This window comes from Molothrus ater, chromosome 2 (genome assembly GCF_012460135.2).
Source record: "Molothrus ater isolate BHLD 08-10-18 breed brown headed cowbird chromosome 2, BPBGC_Mater_1.1, whole genome shotgun sequence".
NCBI classification, from domain to species: Eukaryota; Metazoa; Chordata; class Aves; order Passeriformes; family Icteridae; genus Molothrus; species Molothrus ater.
Window position 1 is genome coordinate 5,339,906 of NC_050479.2, and position 19,605 is coordinate 5,359,510.

A 19,605-nucleotide genomic window follows, 5' to 3' on the forward strand; every position below is an offset into this window, starting at 1 on the left:
CCACTGCTGATGGAACCAGCAGCTGATGGAGCAATCCTTGAGAAAGAGCTCCCTGGGCTGCCCCTCTGCTCCAAATCAGACTTCCAGGGTTTGCAACAGAGCCCATTCTGCAGCATCCTGAAATAACTCCCTGGGCTGTCTTGTTTAAGAAGCAAAACCGTGGGAGAGAGGGAGTGTCCAACCTCCCTGCTTGAGCTGGGCTCCCAGAGGTTGCTCTGAGAGCCACGTTTCACTGCTGGATTCAGCCCAAGGATTTCTTTAGACAGCACAGGGTCTTTTCAGAAGGTATTTCTCACTGCAGAACAGTGTAATGGGCCCTTAATCAGTGCACATGACATGGCCGTTTATCATTTGCAAGCCAAATGTGGAAAGAATTGTGCTTTTATTTTGCCTTTTCTCCTGCCTCCTTCAGAGATCCCTTTTCCATCACTTCCACATGTGCTCTCCAGGATTTCTTCCCCAGAGGGGACGTGTGTGTGTGTGTGTGGGGGATGAATGCTCATGACAGCACCACATCTGCACCTCCCATGAAATGTTCTCAGCTTCCTTCCCATTCCTGCCTAGAGACCTCACCAGAGATGTGTTTTCAGGGAGCCAAATCTTTTAGCTGATTTTTAAATCCCAGCTAAAGTTTGTCAGTTCCCCTTGGAAGACGAGCCTGTGCAGAGCAAGCCCTGGGAATGCTTTGTCCCACGGCTTGACTTATTCTGCACAGCAGCCCACACAAGAACAAGGAAGCTGGCAAAAAACCCTTTGCAATTTGTCAGCACTTCACATCTACCTTTAGAAAACAATTATGTAAAATTCTCTGCTCCCCCAGAGAGATTTGGGACGAAAATCAAAGAGATGCAACAGGAGAAAAATGCTCAGGGCTGCCCATTTTGCACCAGAACTCCTCTTCTCCCTGCAGTTGCCTGTCCCACCTCCCTGTCACTGATAACTCTGTTTGGCTCCCACTGCTTCAAATAAGCACTGGCCACCAATTAGACACCTTGGCAAATGGAATTTCTCCCAGGTGAATGCACCAGTGGGGTACAGAGCAGCACAGGGCCTGCAGGTCAGCTAGAGCTGACCATCAGCAATTGAACAAAGCAGCAAAAAAAGTGCAGGTATCCAGAACTAAGATATCCAATGAGCAGGACAGCAGCTTGCCTGCACCACCACGTTGTGATCACCCAAAGAAATTGCCTGTAACAATGACAGATGAAAAAATATAAATGCCTAAATGGGATTTTTAAGAGAGCATCCCTGTAAACAAAAATAAACTAACCCCCTTTCCCTTTCCTCTCCTAATATGTGGCATTCTGGGCTTAGTTCAGACACATCTCTTTCCCTTTTCCCAGTTCCAGCTGCAATCTTTGTTGTTACTCTCCTAAAGGTAAACAAAACTGAGGTCTCTGCTTATCTCCAGAGCTGTGCCCTTCAAGGCAGGGTTTTATCACTTGCTCTCCAGATAAGTGAGATCCAGACTGTGATTTTCTGAGAAAGTTGCTGAATACCGATGCTGCTCCATGCAAACAAGGAGTTCAGCGAGCAAATGAGCTTGAAATGATTGCACGTGAATGACCTGCAGTAATAAATGGGGCTGTGTCCTTGATCACACTGACAGTTCAGCGAGGGGGAAAGAAAAGGGAGAGTTATTCTCACACTCTCATTGCATTGGGCTCTCTCAGCTATGGGGAATAAAGTGCCCTGCTGCATAAAAAGGCAATCAAACTTTTTGCCTCGTGGCTCTTACAATTACATGCAGAAGGCAAATATAGGATTTTCTGTGCTGCATGTAGAAATAACCTTTGATTACAGAATCGATTGGCAAAAAGAAGTGACAGGATTTCAATAGTAAAAAAAAAAGAAAAAATCTATCATCGAATTTTCAACATTTGTCTCTCCCCCTTGCATTCTCCCTTTGGTTTTTCTGTATCCAGCAATGCCTCTCAGATCTCCTTAATGCTCTGCGTGAACTTCCGAATTAAAACCTTTTATCTTAATGGGAATTCTAATCCTACCGGGACGCGTTTGCATGGCCCTGCTTATCATCCCATCAGGGGAGTGGGGCTTTTTCCTGCTCAGGATTTCCTCTGATTCCTGCTCTGCAGCCCAGGAGTGAAGGCACCAGAGGAGCTGCCTGCTGCTGTGCAGAAGCTGAGATGTTTTAGCCATCGAAAGAATTAAAGCTCTGGGGCTGTTATCTGCACTGACAGCAGAGAATCCCTGTGGGTTTCCAAGGTCTCCTCTCGCTTTGGCAGCGCCTCTCACCTGTGGGAGAGCCCAGCAGCCTGTGGGAGCTGGATAACCCCACTGGCAGAGCTCCCTGAAGTTTTGCACCATTGTGGAACCAGACCCTGCGACTTCTGGCCATGGTAACAGCCCTGTTGTTTCCCTTTGTTGACAGTGGAAGGCCTGAAGGTGGTGGAGATTGAGAAATGCAAGCGTGACATTAAAAAGATGAGGGAGGAAATGGCAGCAAGGAGCAGCAGGTAAGTTCTGCTTGGCACCCAACCACAGGAATGTCTGGTTTCAAACCCTGATGCAACATTTCCACAGAATTATCTCCTGGGCTTAGAAGTAAAAGAGCAAGGAAACCAATAACCATCAAGGACAGAGACTTTATTTTACCATTTGAAGATTTATAGCCATTCACCAGTTAATTTAGCTTGGGCCATGGGAATGGAGAAAAGGTCCTGGGAGTTATTTGTCACCATACAGAATGGGAATTCTTCATCCAGATTTACTGGGAGAGAGAGAGAGAGAATGGGAAAAGAACTTCTGCACACTGCAGCCTTTGGTTGGGAACCAGTTAGCACTCGAATCAGCTCCAATATATTCTGGGAGATTACCAAATAAATATGTAGCAGCTCCTCTAATTATGATCTCATGCTATTATAAATCACCCGTTTCAAATTCAACGAGAAATTGAGAATTTGCATTCTAATGCAAGGGCTCATTGTGATGGTGGAGCTGGGTTTTGCTGTAATTAAAACAGCAGCAGAAAAAATTGCATTTCCTACGGTGCGTGGTCTCAGCTGGAAAACGCCCCCTGTGCCACTGAAGTGCCCCACTAGGACAAACAAATCACTCTGAGATTGGGAATGCTCCTGGGAAAGATGCTGGAGAGGAATATACCCTGCAGCTCAAAATGGGGGTGAAGGGGATTATTCTGGAGAGGAATACACCCTGCTGCTCAAAATGTGGGTGAATGGGATTTTTCTGGAGAGGAATATACCCTGCTGCTCAAAATGTGGGTGAATGGGATTTTTCTGGAGAGGAATATACCCTGCTGCTCAAAATGTGGGTGAATGGGATTTTTCTGGAGAGGAATATACCCTGCTGCTCAAAATGGGGGTGAAGGGGATTTTTCTCAGCAAATGTAACTTTGCTGTCTTAACAGCCTCAGGGTCAAATTGTCTGACCCTTAATCAAAACTGTTTCCTACTGAGGGCAGTGGGAAATGTGCTAAAAGATTCAGGCTTTATAGTCACTCGTTTTTGTAAATGTTGCCAAGCAGATATGTCAGGAGGCACAATGATAATTCATTCCCATGAAGTCCAAGGCCAAATTCAGCTGTCATATTAGCATAAAAGCAGAGTAACATTATTAACCTCAGATTTGTGTGCCTCAGATTTATCCCAGCAGGGTGGAATGCAGTCTGCCCTGTGACTTGCATCATTTCTTTTTGGGGTGTGTGGAGAAATCTCATTAAAAAATCCAAGCCCAGGCTGGCAGCCAATGCAGGAGCATGTGTGCTGGTTTGTGCTGGGTGTGATGTGAGAAACGTGTGTGCCCATGTGTCTTGCCTCAGCTGTGGCAGGGAGCTGGCAGAGCTGAACTGTGATGCACAGTGATGAAGATGAGCAGTGATGCACAGGTGGACAGGGAATTAGGTCCAAAAAAAGAAGTTATGGCAAGTTCATGTTCACTCCGTCACCACGACAGCACATCAGGGAGTACCAGACTGTCCCAGCAGCCATGACTAATTCCCATCCCAGATCCTGTCACCCTCCAATCTATATTTTGTGGTCCAAACAGCAACCTGCTAACAAGAAAAGCTGGGATGGGGGGTGTTCCATCTGCTCAGTGCAGCCAGCTCCAGCTGGGGTGTCACCTCCACCGAGGGCTGGTAGTGAGCTGTGACAGGCTCCAAAAGGAGGGACCAGCACGGGGTGTGAGGCTGGAGAGCTGTGCTGAAGGTGGGAGTGGGCTCAGCTGGGCACAGACAGCCATCCTGGCTTGTTCTGGGCTCACACTCACAGCTGCTCTCTCTGGAGCAGGAGCAGGAGCAGGGCTTGCTCTGCTCAGCATCACCTTGGTGCTGTGTCCACGTGGCTCTGTCACAGCTCCTCCTGGTTACCCTGAGCTTCCTCTCCCTCCTCCCAGCTGCTCAAAGGCTCCTCCTGCTCATGCAGAATTCTGCACCCTGTGGGTGTGGGAGCCAAAGCAGCAGCTGGACGTGGGTACAAGACTGAGGAGATGATGATGCTCCTTGGTGGCTCCCATCAGGAGCTGCTGAGGAATGAGCTGAGGTTCCTTATTCCCAAGCCACCAGAGCCACAGGTCACCCCAGCCCAGGGTGGCTGAGCAAACCCTCTCCTGCTGGCATGGGATGTGTTGGGAACAGAGGCATCCCAGGGAAGTGGAAATGTTATTTACTCTCATTTAGACCTGTCATCCCTTGTGCAGTGTCATTTGCTGGATAATGCATTGTGGTTGCAATTGGGGATCCCATCTAAATTTAATTGATGTACATAAATATTTGTGAGTGCCTGTATTCCTTCAGTAAGATCACAGTGTACACAGCTGTATGGGTGTTTACCTTTTCTTATATTTGCTGTTACATTACCAAATGAGAGAGTAAGGTAGGGCAGGCAGGTTTATAAAAGCTCAGTGAATTGTGCAGCTCTCTGTTCAGAAGAGCAAAGCAGCTCCATTTGCATCCTCCTCAAATTGCTTTTTTTTTTTTTTGCTTGTCTGCTTTTTGCACTCACCACTGGCAGATGCTATAGCATTATGGTGTCATTTAAAATCATGATCATTTGCAGATCCAGTCTTGCATTTGTGAAGGTCTGATGCATCCTGGCTCTGGTGTGTTCCCCAGTGTGCTGGGATGAAGGCTTCAATATCCTACTACAGCTGGGAATTAGAGATAGCTGGCTGACCCTCAGCTGACCCCGGCAGTCAGCTCCAATTAGGGCAAGGAATGCCCCAATCTCACTGTTTTTATCCTACTAATACCCCACACAGTGGAGTTCTGAGGAAAGGGCTTTAGAAGTGATTAAGACAGCTTTTCATCAAGTGAGAATCTCCTTACACAGGGCAGGAAAGGCAGCTGGTTGATGTCAGCTGACCACCATGAGCTGTGAAATGACATAACTTTCACAGGATTCTGACAGAGCCATCAGAAATCACAGCAGACATCAATGTTAAGAGGAGAAAAGAGACCTGGACTAATTCCCAACAGGGAAGAGAATCACTCAAAAGAGATACAATACAAAATGTAATAATCAAAAATGCACAAACCAAGTTAATGGAATGCTTTGCTTGGCTTCTTTTGGGAGGTTTATTTCTGCTTCCTTTGGCAGGAGGCTTGAAAACTGAGAGAGGATAATCCAAATGTTAGGACTCCAGGGATAAATCCCTGGCAGTGCTCAAGGCCAGATTGGAAGGGGCCCTGAGCAGCCTGACCCAGTGAGCAGCACCCCTGCCCATGGCAGGGTGGGTGGAGCTGGATGGTTTTTAAGGTCCCTTCCAACCCAAACCATTCCATGACTCTGTAAATGCAAAATGCAGGAAGATCAGCCTTACACAAGAGTTGATAAAGTCCATGTGGACAGCGAGCTGGGAAAAGCCCTGCAAGGCCATCTTGGCCAAGCTGTGCCTGGTCCCCACCTTGTCCCCAGAGCTCTGAGTGCCACGTCCAGGCCTTCCTTGGACACCTCCAGGGATGGGGACTCCAAACCTCCCTGGACAGCTCCTTCCAATGCTTGGCCACCTTTTCAATGAAGGAATTCTCCCTGATGTCCAATCTGTCCCTCCCCTGGCACAGTTTGAGGCCATTTGGGAGAACAGCCCAACCCTCTCCTGGCTGCAGCCTCATCAGGGAATTGCAGAGTGATGAGGTCCTCCTGGACCTCTGCTCAGATGGGAAAGCATCAGCTTGGCTTTTCCATATGCAGAGGAAAGAAGAGTTGATAACTGGCAGTGTTAACAACCAGGCAAGCATTAATTACCTGTAATTGCTGGCAGAGGCTCCCTTTCTCCAGGATCAGGGAGCCAGGCAGAGGTGTCTGCCAAGTCTGTGCCTCTCTGCTGTTGTCCCACACGAGGGGCAGCAGCCAAGGAGGTCACAGCATCAAGGTGGAAGTTCTCATGGGCTGCAGCAAGGCTCAGTGGGTGCCCTCAGCAGTGAATCAGCACAGGTGTGCCCATAGCCAGCATGGTCCCTGGCAGCCCTGGAGAAGGATGCCTGCCATGGACAGCAAGCTGCTCACTGGAAGTCTAAGGAGAAGTGGTTGGTTAGTGTCTTGCTTTGGAAAGACAGGTGTCTGCTAAGGAAGGCAGGAGCTTCCCTGAAATGGAAAATGTAAACCCCCCCCTCCCTCCGAATTGCTATAAAATTTAAATTAGGGGCTCTCAGGCAACAAATATGGGAGCAGGAAATAACAGTTCTTTACTAGGGAAGAAAATAAAAGGATAAAATGAACAATGCAGTGCACTAGAACAACACTGACAGAGTCAGAACACAGCCTGGCACCCTGTGGGTCAGGGTGTTGGCAGCAGAACCATTGGAATTGTGGCTCAGCCCTCCTGCAGTGTCAGGGCTGGTTCTGCTGGAGCAGGGATCCTGGAGAAAGGTGCAGTCTCTTCCTCTGAAGATCCAGTGGAGGAAGAGGCAGCTGCTGTTCCTCTGGGAATCCAGTGCAGAAGCTGTGCTGGTGTTCCAGAATCTCCAGATTATATCCAGGCAGGAATGCTTGGCTCCTCCCTCTGGGCTCACATCTCCCAATGGGATGCTGCAGGTCTTATCAGCCATGCAGTGACATTCAATAGCTGTTATCAGCAGATGTCCCCCCAGAGGAAGGATTGGGTGTGGAAGAGATAAGGAAAGCTGCCTACTTGACAAAAGACAACTGCCATCCAGATGGCAAATAGAATAAGTCTTGCTTTGCAATCTGGAACAGGTATCCATGGATACATGCCTGAACTCAGATGCTTCTCTCTTGAATGCAAATAGACCAAGAAAGGGCAACAGGGGTGTTGCACAAGGGGAGAAAATCCTGAGGAGGATCACACTTCCAAAGCATTTTGAACAACACTGCATTAGAAAGGGAGAGGTGTTGGAGCGGGGTGGTTCTCTGACGGGTGGCCACTGAGGCACTGTGCTTGTGTTCCCTCAATGTTAAGAGATGAATATTTCATTTCAGGACTAACTGTCCCTGCAAGTACAGCTTTTTGGATGAAAACAAGAGGCCAGCTCCCCGGAGGGATGTACCATCCTACCCAAAGGTACCACACAGTTTTCTCTTCCCATACTCCTGCTGCCATCCTGACAATTGCTGCTTTACAATGTGTGACTCCTTAGCCATTAATTCCCTGCTATTCTAAATCCAGGGTCTGATCCAAAATGCCAATGGAAAAAACCATCAGTTGCCCATGGTGACTTAAAGTTTAATTCTCAGTAGTCTTTAATACTTGAAAGCTCGTTAGTGTTTGAAATGTTAATGAACATTGTGCATTCATAACATTTAAAACTCTTTTGTCCAGTTATATTTGTTTATTCTCACACTCATAGAAACAATCAAAAACACCCTGTAATGCTGTGTTCTAATTGAAAGTAGTGCTGCTGCCTGTTTTCTCCTAATAGATTATTTTTTAATTTAAAAAGTAATTTGTGGGGATGCTTCACCTAGGGAAACAAAGAAAAAATGCGACATTAGATTCTCTCCAAAATGATTCATTGTCCCTGTGAAAATGAGTTAGTGTATTTGCTAGAGAAAACAGTAATGCTGGAAGAAAAATGTCTCCTGGGCAAGCACAACTACAAATCCACAGTGATGAATGAGGCTGAAACCATGAAGAGCACAGGGTCTTGAATCCCAGAACCTGCAGTCTTTGCCCACAAGAATTATTTAAAGCTGCCTGGTTATGCCTGCCCAGTGCCCAGCTCAGACCTTGACAAAACACCAGCTCACCCATTTGCAAATCATGCTTTAACCATGAGCATCTCCTCACACACACCAAAGCTGGCTCAGGCACCCTGAATCCTCACAGTCCTGTGTGATGCAGATCTATGACATGGACATGGCTCTGTGCACATTTGTCCTCAGAGCCCAAGAGAGCAACAAATTCTGCTCTTTGTTCTGTTCTGCCTCGCTAAAGTGACCTCCACTGAAGCACAGACTCTGGCACTTCTATTTCTTTTAGTTAACTTTTGCCCAGGAGGCTTGTGCTCCTGACACTAACACATGATTTCACAGAACACATCAGTTCTAAGCCAGTTTTTTTTCCCTTGATAAGTATATATGTCAGATTAAACTTTGATGGACTGCTGCATTAGGATCTTGAATTAAGAATAAAGGCTACATAGAGTTGCACTGACTTGCTGCAGAGTAAACTTTCGTATTTCTGCATTATTCCTAGACCAAAACTCATGGGAGTTTGGGGTTTTGGACATTTGCAAAATTTGTTATCAGTTGTCAGGTGCTGGATTTGTCCAATGTTAGTGAGGCTGAAGGAAGATGTCATCACAACACCAAATCTGTACTGCTAATTTGCAGTTTTCTTGCAGAAAGTCACACTAAATGTGCATTGTGTGTGTAAATGCAAAACTCCTTGCCTTTTGAAGAAGAAAAATTAATCCTCTGTGTTGGATTAAGTATCAATTTGATGGCTCAGAAATTGTCATTCACCTGCTCAGGAGAGTAAACCCAGACTAGAGACAGCCATGGTAAATGGGCCAATTGAAGCCACAAGGGTTTTGAATCCCAAAACCACTGATGAATAGGATCCTGAAAAGATCAATCTGTAGAGTCCTGATATCCCCATGTCTTTTAACCCTGCACATTCCTTTTCTTTTCATTTTCTATGCAGCCATAACTGGTGAATGAGCTTGATTTTGTTTTAGGCTTTGAGCGTAATGATAAAAAATCACTTGAATCTTGCAGGCTGACAACCAATTTGAAACTGTGGGCACTCTTGAAAAAACACTTGAAATGAGAGCATAAATCATCTGAAAATAAACATATCATCCCCACCAGCTAATTTAGCACTGTAAGCAGAGACACTTCACACCACCCTCCCTAACTGGCAGCTTTGAGTGCAGCTGATGCTCTGCAGGCAGCAGAACCAGTGCAGGGATGGGTCTGTGCCCTGTGCCTTTGATTTTCTGTGCTGGATTTAGCCATGACCCTCTCCTTAACACCTCCACTCTCCCTTTTCTCCCAAGTTCTTTTCCACAGGATCTGCCCCAATGAGCAGCTGCCAGCTGGTGGGAAGGGTGAAGAGGGTTGAGTGGCCAGAGGGAGAGAGATCATTTGCTCTCTCCTTGGGGAATGTGGCTGAATCCCTCATGAATGGAACCCTGGCAGCCCCAAGGACGTGCCAGCAGCATTCCCATGGCAGGGACACCCTTGTTTACCCTCCTGCCTTTCTGTCTGCAGTACATGCTGTCCCAGGAGACCATCGAGGCTCTGCGGAAACCAACTTTCGACGTCTGGCTGTGGGAGCCCAACGAGGTGAGGATGCCAGGTTAGCTGGGTTGGCACTTTCTGAGAGCCAATAAGGCCAGAAGAGCCCTTTGAGGCAGTCTGCAGGGTTTTCCCCCCTTTCCTGCACCTTACTCTCTATATTTTTTTCATTTCCATACCACACCAGAAAGGCAGTGCTTCTTCCTAGCAGATGCCAGGTGGATTATGCTGCTCATCATATCTTGGCTCCTCTTTATTTGCTCCTTAATCTCTTCCTAGTAAAGTCCCTCAACTGCTGCACTGTCATTACTGCCACATGAGTTCTCCCATGCCATTTTATCTGAACAAATCAATACCCAGTGAAGTGTGTGCTTAAGCACATCATCAATAACTCCACTCAGATCAATAAAGCAGCAGGGCAGAGGTGCAGGCATTGATTCACACCCTTCAGCTGAGGGTTTTTTCTGCAGCTTGTTCTGAAGAGGTTGCAGGGCTGCATTCAAAGCCAATTAGTATCTCCTTATTGCTTCATTTTCTTCCTTTTTTTACTGCTGTTAGTGTTATTCATGGCTCATCATTTGCACTGCAGAAGATTCTGGAAGGTTCTATGTGTAAACCTCCAGAAGTGTGAAGGAGAAGGATATTAAGAGTAGACAGCTTATAATATAATGTAAAATCAGATATATATAATATAATGTATAAAACCAGCTTATAATATAATGTAAAACCAGATATATATAATGTAAAGTATAAACTCAGTTTATAATATAATGTAAAACCAGATTTAGCAAGGACTAGCAAATCTCACTCAAGAAAAACATAATGGAGGACAGGACTAAATCAGGGGTTTAGTGCTGGTTTTTTCCCAGGGAAATGCTTGGGTAGCTCTGGCAGCACCCCCAGCAGCAATCACCCAAATTACTTAATTATTTTCTTCCTTTTTTAACTGCTAATTTTCCTCCCTTTTTAACTGCTATTAGTGTTATTCATAGTTCATCACTTGTATTGCAGAAGGTTCTGGAAGGTTCTATGTGTAAACCTCCAGAAGTGTGAAGGAGAAGGATGTTAAGAGTGGACAGTTTATAATATAATGTAAAACCATATACATATATAATATAATGTATAAAACCAGCTTATAATATAATGTAAAACCAGACATATATAATATAATGTACAAAGCCAGCTTATAATATAATGTAAAACCAGACATATATAATGTAAAGTATAAACTCAGTTTATAATATAATGTAAAACCAGATTTAGCAAGGACTAGCAAATCTCACTCAAGAAAAACATAATGGAGGACAGGACTAAATCAGGGGTTTAGTGCTGGTTTTTTTCCCAGGGAAACGCTTGGGTAGCTCTGGCAGCACCCCCAGCAGCAATCACCCAAATTACTTGATTTTCTTCCTTTTTTTACTGCTATTAGTGTTATTCATGGCTCATCACTTGTACTGCAGAAGGGTCTGGAAGGTTCTATGTGTAAACCTCCAGAAGCATGAAGGAGAAGGATGTTAAGAGTGGACAGTTTATAACATGATGTAAAACCAGATATATAATATAATGTATAAAACCAGCTTATAATATAATGTAAAACCAGACATATATAATATAATGTACAAAACCAGCTTATAATATAATGTAAGCCATATATATAATATAATGTATAAAAACAGCTTATAATATAATGTAAAACCAGATTTAGCAAGGACTAGCAAATCTCACTCAAGAAAAAGATCTCAGCAAGCACAGCTTTGCAGCAAGCCTGCTCCTCCTTCTCAAATGCCCTCTCACTTTTCAAGCCTTACAAGAGTCCCATTTCCAAGCTTTTGCTGCTGACCAAGAAAGCTGAATATGAAAACTGAGATTCCCCTGTGTTCAGGGGAGTTTTGGGACTGAGAGTCTCCTCCTCGCTCACCCAAAGCTCTCTTGGCAACAGCTGCATTTCTAATTCAGCACTTCTGGATAAAGTTTCTTGTCTTGGAAAGTCTTTTATGGAACTGTTGCAAAACATATATTCTACCAGGACAAGGGGATTTTCAGCAAAATGCTGTTCATGTGATCTGAGCAGCATTCAGCTCATGGCATTGTCCCTCAGGTCTTGCAGGAAAGTCTCTTCCTGTTTGGATTACTCAAAATCAGCCCTGTTGTTACTCCATGATTTACATTTATATTTCCCTGGATAAATATAAAGTTTCATTAGATTAAATCTTTTTTTCTGCTGAGTTTCTAAGAGTCTAAATAACAGAAAACTAACTAGAAATGCCTTCAGGGCTGTATTTGTGACATTATACCCCTCATGCTGAAACCCCTGGATTGCTTTACAGTCTAAAAACTGCATTTTCTAACACAATGGCCACATTCCATCCCCTGCAGATTGGCCCTTCAGAAATGGGAATGAATATACACATAAACTCCTGAACTCCAGGAAACCTGTTCATTTCTGACTGGTGGAGGCTGTTAGATTGAGATTGTCATTATTTTTTTGCTTTCAATTCTTTCAGATTATCAATATCTTTTGTTTTCAATTCTTTGAGATTATCAATATATATTGTTTTCAATTCTTTCAGATTATCAATATCTTGAGATTGTCAATGTCTTTTGATTTCAATTCTTTGAGATTATCAATATTTTTTGTTTTCAATTCTTTCAGATTATCAATATCTTGAGATTATCAATGTCTTTTGATTTCAATTCTTTGAGATTATCAATATTTTTTGTTTTCAATTCTTTGAGATTATCAATATTTTGAGATTGTCAATATCTTTTGTTTTCAATTCTTTCAGATTATCAATATTTTTTGTTTTCAATTCTTTCAGATTATCAATATCTTTTGTTTTCAATTCTTTGAGATTATCAATATCTTCTGTTTTCAGTTCTTTTAAGCCCAGATGATTAAACATGAGGGGTGGTGCTAAATTACCTGAATCCCCCTTGCTGCTGCAGAGCAGAAGTTGTCTCAAAAGAGCTGCCTGTGCTTGCATTTCAGCTCTAGGAATTCATAGTTACAGTCTCCATGAGGGGATAATCACAAAACTGCTGCAATTTCGTAGGGTTATAATGGGAAATCTTTTAAACAAGAAATATGAGGTAAGATAGTGGTGTTAGGAGCTCACAAGAAGTCATAAAGAAAGAAGGTATTGACAAATGTGTGAGATAAACGTTTCTTCAGGGATCTCTTGTTTTCCGCTGCCATTTTCTGTTCTGCCGGAGCCTGATCCATTTCTGTGCAGCCAGGGAGAAGCTCCCACTGGTTTCACTGAGCACTGGGACACATCCCAGCTGAACTGGGAAAATGGCAGTGCTCTGTTTGTGAGCAGGAATTGCTGTGACACACACCAGTCACAGCCACTGAAGAGGGCTGGTGTGATATTCAAAGCCCTGCACAGAACCTGCGAAGCCAACAGCAGCGCCTCTGCTTCAAAAAGCTTTCAGCCCTCTCTGCCTCCCCTCTTGCACTTTAATCATGCAGTCTTTGAACATCTTTCTTTCATCCGAAGAGGGCTCTGCAATTATTTGATGCTTGCAAGGGGGAAATTCACTTCACAGGGTGTCCTCAAGGGGTGTTTACAGAGCCAACCATAACCTGCCTGTTCTGGCTGCAGATGCTGAGCTGCTTGGAGCACATGTACCACGACCTTGGGCTGGTAAAAGACTTCAACATCAATCCTATCACCTTGAAGAGGTGGCTGGTGAGTATTTCAAGTTACTGGTGTTTGCAGTTTTTCACATTCAAGAATCTATAAACAAGGCATTTAATCATGGCATTAACATGACTGGCACGAGTAGTCCCAATGAAAGCAGTCAGTCTATACAAATTCTTAAAATTTAAGTTCTTCAGAAAATGTTTGCATTCTTGTGGTCACAAATGACTCTTTTTAAACTGTTTTGCATTCATTTGCTGAGGTTCCTATTACTGAAAGCAGTTCATTTCTGCTGAATGCTCTTGATACCTACTGTAAATGGAGGCAAGACAAGTGCCTTCAGATATAGCTAGAAAGTGCAATAATCATTCAAAGGACTAAATACAGGGAGCAGAGGAAAGAGCAAGTCAGGAAGGAAAAGGAATTGCTGAGAAGGTAACTTTCTGTGCTTCAGTCTTTGATGTGAGAATGTTGCAAAATGTGAGAAAGATGAGATCACACCAAAAGTGAGATGGCTGAGGGAGAAACACTGGAATATTTAAAAAAGCAAAGAGTTTTCAGGTCCAAGGGAGAGCAAAGGAAAGTGTTTGCTAAGAAGCTGAAGAATATATTTGCTTTCTTAGAAAAAACCCATCATGTTCCTAGAGAACTGTGGACCAGTAAATATTTTAACCATTGTTTAAAAAACATCCAGGGATAGCCTGAGGAATTATAACTAGGAAAAACTTACCTCTGTGTCTCACAAATTGACTGAGACAATAATTAAAAACATCATGGTGTGAATTCATCACACAGATGTTTTATAAAATAAAGACTTACACCTCATTAATCTCTTCTAATTCCCTGAGGGCACTGGTTTGCATGGATGTGGACTCCTAAAAATGCCACAAAATCAGGAGGTAGCTGGAAAGGACAAAGAAGAGACCGGGTCCCATCACAGGTTACAGCACAGCAGGAGGCACATGGGGCTGTCACTGCTGGGTGTCCTGCTGCAGGAGGACACAGTGAGGCACAGGGCTGAGCAGAGCCTGCCATAAGGGATAAAATGTCACCACACAAGGCAGGAGCCTCACCTGAAATTTATTCCCAGCACCGGTGAAGCTTTTTTTAGAAAAATAATATTGACTGCATTAAAGGAGACACCAAAAATTATCAACATCTAGCAAATCTCTCCCTCTGAAGAAGGCAAATGAAAAGCTGGGTGGTGTTGACCCTATAAAGCAGCTGAAGACAAGGGGTGGGATGAATCCCAACACAAACAAGGGTAACACAGAGTAGATAAAGCAGAAGATCTCCTCCTCCTCCTGTTTCACAGCCCAAAAACATGGGAAGCAAGGTGATATGTCAACACACACCAACAGCCCACCCACACACCCTGCTGCAGGCAGCTTCCCCGAGCTGTCTCCAAGCAATTTGTCACCACTAGCATTTAAGGCAGCCTCACTCTGAGCAACAAAAAGGGGAGTTTGTTGTGTATTTTCTACAATGGTAAGGCAGGGTGAGGTCTCCCATCTTCGTGAAGAAAGAAAAATGATTTTTAAAAGCCTCAAGGGCTCTGCTCCAAAGTGGCACAGTGTGGGCATCACTTTGTGTCACCACGTTCCTATTTACAGGAAAAAGCAAAGCACAGCTTCCCAAAATATTTCTAAAATTCACATTCTCTAAACCTCAAAAAAAAATTCTTATCTCATTTGCTGCACCTGTGTTTGTTCACAAAAAAAACACATTATAAAAATTATTTACCTAAAATAAATTAATAATTAAATTCTAGTGTAAGTATTTTACTTCACTAACCAATTAAATCCATATATATGTATATCAACACCATCAGCAAACAATCACAAAATACTATACAATAAAATACAATTAAATACTTAACAAATTCAATTATAATGTAATGTAATATAATATAATATAATATAATATAATATAATATTTAAACTTCTAATAAAATAAAATCCTCCTCATCATTCCTTCCAAACATCAAACAAAAATATCACCAATAACTTTGAACTCAAGTAGGAGAGAAAAAGCCACCTCATGCTTACCCCACATCCACTGGCTACAGAAGTCTTCCAAAAAGAGGAGGAAAGAATGATTAATGCAACCCAGTCATTCCATCAGGAGTCCCTTGGGATGCTCTGGGCTCCAGAGCTGGATGTGCACATTACATCCATGCAGCTTTGTGCAGTGCCATGTGCAGGCTCTGAGATACCACCTGTGAGCCTGGCTGACAACCATATCATGCCATTCCTAAGTCATTTTAAAGTAATGAAATGTGTTTCTAAAATCCTTACTTGCAGAATCATCTGTGCAGCTTTTGCAATGAAGCCCACAAATACTGAATAAGCACTGAAATGCCACACTTCTCTTGACCTCATCCAGAGCTTTGAGGTCTCCTGGAAGTCAGGTGATGGGTTGAAGTGTTTGATCCTGATGGGGTGTGAGGACTCCTGAGGTAAATTCCTGATTTAGCTGGAGAAGGGGGCAGGAATTCTGTCCATGCCATTAATTCAGGCTCAGTAACTGAAGCATGAAGGCTCTCCAGGCTTTGGAGGAGGACTCAGCAGAGGGGTCCAGCAGTGCTGCTCTGTGAGGGACAGGAAGCCAGAGGAGCATTGGAATAATGACCATGGCATGTGTCAACCCAGCTGTGCCAGCCTCCCTCTGCCAGCCTGGCTGGCACCAGCCAGGACACAGGGACAGGCAGGCTTTATCCTGCTGTGGAATGAGGGCAACCAAGCCAGGACCTGTAGAAAGTCAAACCACACAAGAATGGCTCATGTGAGCCCATGACAGCTCAATCTCTGCCAGGCTGACAGAAAAGAAAACCCACCATAGAAACATAGAAACCCAGCATAGAAAACCCACCCAGGTGTGCTCCAGCCTGGTGTGCATTCACACCTTCTCTTTGCCAAGCAACACGTCCCAAAGTGCCGCCTCTGAGCGCTGGGAAATGACATGACAGCCACATGTCAGCCCTCAAGGTATCAGAGCTCTGGTTTGTATTCAGCAGGAGAGGGGGACAGGGGTGGGCTCTGAGCCCTTTACAGTCCCCCTTTAGCCACGGCAAGGTTTGAAATACAAATTCAGGATGAGGTCAGAGGACAGAGATGCAGCTGTGCTGGGATGTTTGTCCATTGCTGGCTGGCATGAGAGGGGATTTTCTGTGAGCTTTACCTGCTGGTGAATTCTTGGAACGCACAAACGTGAAAAACACCTTCACTCTCCTGTGAAAATGTAATGTTTAATAAAGGACAATAGGAGACAAGGACCATGGAGCAAAGGTTATTATGGCTGGGTGCATCTTGGCACTCAGCTGAGAGCACACTGTTATCTTCAGAGATACCCCTAAATACCTTTTAATTACATCAGCCCTTTGCATAGTCATAGACCCTTATGCATAGTAAACTTTTCTCCAAGCTAGTTTACATGTTCCAAGAATTGTTTAGCACATCTCCTCCTTGGGATCCACCTTTTTTGAGCATGCACAATCCTTGGCTGTGGTTTTAGTCCTTTTTTATCACCTCCAGATTTTGGGCTTTGGCCCACACTATCTTCAGACAATGAGTGCTGATAATTGGAATATCTGTACAGGTGTCCTCATCCTGTGTTCATAGGGTGTTATCCCATCCAAGCAGGAATTTTAACACAAGCATACTTACATCACTATTTCACTATTTCGTCACTATTTCAGACTTACATCAGCTATTTCACTACTATGTCTAAGCTTAATTAACAACAGAAATAAAATCTATATCTTTATAACTAAGTTACTTTAACATCTCACATATAGACTCTATTTTAATATTTTCAAAAAGCCAATATAATAATATGTATTATAACACAAATCTTAGCCAGGAAGGCAGAAATTGTCAGAGGCCCTGTGCTGTCACTCTGTCCTAGCAGAGGATAATCCTGGGCCCCATAGTATAGGAATATGCCCCTTCTTGATGGAGTAACAAAACTATCCTTTGTCTCCTCAAAAAGGAAAAGAGCCCAGAAGTTTCTTTCCTCAATTAGATAAAAAGACACCTCATAGGGCTTGGGGGACTTCACCTCAAACTTTAGGATAGCCAATTGGATAAGAGGCAAAAAGTCTGGCCTGAGCAATTTACTAGAAAAAGAAGAGAACAAAGAAACTAATGGCTTTTGTGAGGTGTTTTACCAGGAGCAAGAACCTCTTGCACCTGGCTCGGTTTTTCTCTGTAAAGAGTTTTGTTATTTTGCCTTTTATTAAAACCTTTCTGTTTCCAACACTACCACAGAAGCCATCCTGCTGATTTTATGCCAGCTGAGGTAGCTGAGCTATCTCGGGTGTGATACAGATCTCCAAGAGCTCATAAGACCTGGCTTGAGGAGACCCCTATTTCATGATAGAACTCCTTTAAGGATTTCCAGGGCTTGGCAAAGAGCTCTGCCACCTCTGACAGCTCCATTCCCTCTCTCTGCAGCTGTGCATCCACGACAATTACAGGAACAACCCCTTCCACAATTTTCGGCACTGCTTCTGCGTCACCCAGATGATGTACAGCATGATCTCGCTCTGCAGCCTCCAGGTACAGCCCCTCCGTGGTTTTATCAGGGCTCTGGTGTTGAGGTGACCCCGAGGTGTTAGAAAGCCTGCTTTTCCCAGCCCTGAGATCAAAAAAAAAAAAAAAAAAAAGGCAGAATTCCTTGGCTCTCGTTCTCAAGGTTGTTTATTTTTTGTTATCTGAGATCTGTCCAGCAGGTTGGTTCATGGCACACTGACTGCCTTGGGGTGATGTTGTCTTTTTATACTAAGATCTATGTGTACTTTATTTACAATAACTTCCAATACCTATCACCTATGTTAGACAGTGAGCTTCTACCTTAAACCAATCCAGAAGTGCCAACATCACAGCAGAAGATAGAGGCCAAGAAGAAGAAGAAAGGCTGGACATGCTCATATTCCTCCATCTTGCCTCCTGAACCCCCATTCTAAAAACCCCAAAAATCTATTTTTCACCCTGTGACTAACTATTATTCTACTTAGACTTTCGTGGCTTGCAGATCCTCATATAAGGTTGGTAATTTTTTCCATGGGTCATAATCAAAGGCACAGGGGTCTTGGGCTCTGTGCCAGGGTCTCTGAGCCTGGTTTGAGCAATCCAGGACAGCCAGAGGGATATCCTGAATTCCAACATCTTTTTATACTAAGAACTACGTGTACTTTATTTACAATAATTCTCCAATACCTATCACCTATTTTAGACAGTGAGCTTCTACCCTAAACCAATCCAGAAGTGCCACCATCACAGCAGAAGATGGAGGACAAGAAGAAGAAGGAGAAACACAGGACACACCCAGATTTCTCCATCTTGCTTCTTGAACCCCCATTCTAAATCCCCAAAATTCTACTTTTTCACCCTGTGACAAATTCACTATCATTCTACTCAAACCCTTGTGGCTTGTAACTCCTCACACAAAGTTGGTAATTGTTTCCATGGGTTAAAATCAAAGGCACAGGTGTCTTTGACTCCATGCCAAGGTCTCTGAGCCCCCTGCCAGGGTCTGGAGTCCTCCAGGGCAGCCAGAGGAATGTCCTGGGTCCTGACACAGGGCACCCACTCCATTCCCACCCTGAAACCTGAGCCACTTCTCCTGCAGAACGGGCCACAGCCTGCTGTGCTGCCAAGTGGTGGCTTCTGAGGAGGCTGCACCCAGTCCCTGGGTGTGGGAAATGGATTTGTAGAGGATTCTCCAATCCTGACAGAAGACTCACGCAGTGTGTGCATCCCTGTGCAAACCTTGAGACAAGAAATGCTGGCTTAGAAATGCCATGGAATAGGATAGACATTGTGAAGAGAGAAATGGAGCTAGAAACAAGCTTGAAAGGATGGCCTTGCAAAGGATGGCCTCTGGATGCTTTAGGGAAATAGAACTATGAAAGGTGCATTGTATTAAGACCCACAAAAAGTGATTTTAGATGATTGGCTTTAAGGCATTTCCAGTATTAATTACATTATTATTACATTATTATTAATCACAGTATTATTTAAAGTATAGCATGGCAAATACTGATAGGCCAATAAACACTTATAGCTGTATTATAATTAAGAAATAGCTTTTTTTACCAATTTTTACCAAAATTTTTACCAATATTTAAGGTATTTTAAAAATAGTTGTGTTATTGAAATTTCAAACTAATATTTGCATGCCTGTAAAATCATAAACTAAACATTGTTCAAGAAGAAGTAAAATTGAGCTACTTGTGGCATGTTAGCAAAGGACTTCTGATTGTGATGGTGTGGATTATA

General features: G+C 43.7%; 1 protein-coding gene across 1 annotated transcript in view; it reads left to right on the top strand.

The window, feature by feature from the left end:
- Window positions 1–19,605, top strand: part of PDE9A (phosphodiesterase 9A) — a 57,522-nt gene that overhangs the window by 28,860 nt on the left and 9,057 nt on the right. The window contains 5 exon segments of the mRNA XM_036387796.2: window positions 2,393–2,477; window positions 7,419–7,500; window positions 9,654–9,728; window positions 13,286–13,372; window positions 17,779–17,883. Coding sequence (XP_036243689.1) covers window positions 2,393–2,477; window positions 7,419–7,500; window positions 9,654–9,728; window positions 13,286–13,372; window positions 17,779–17,883 — 434 coding nt within the window.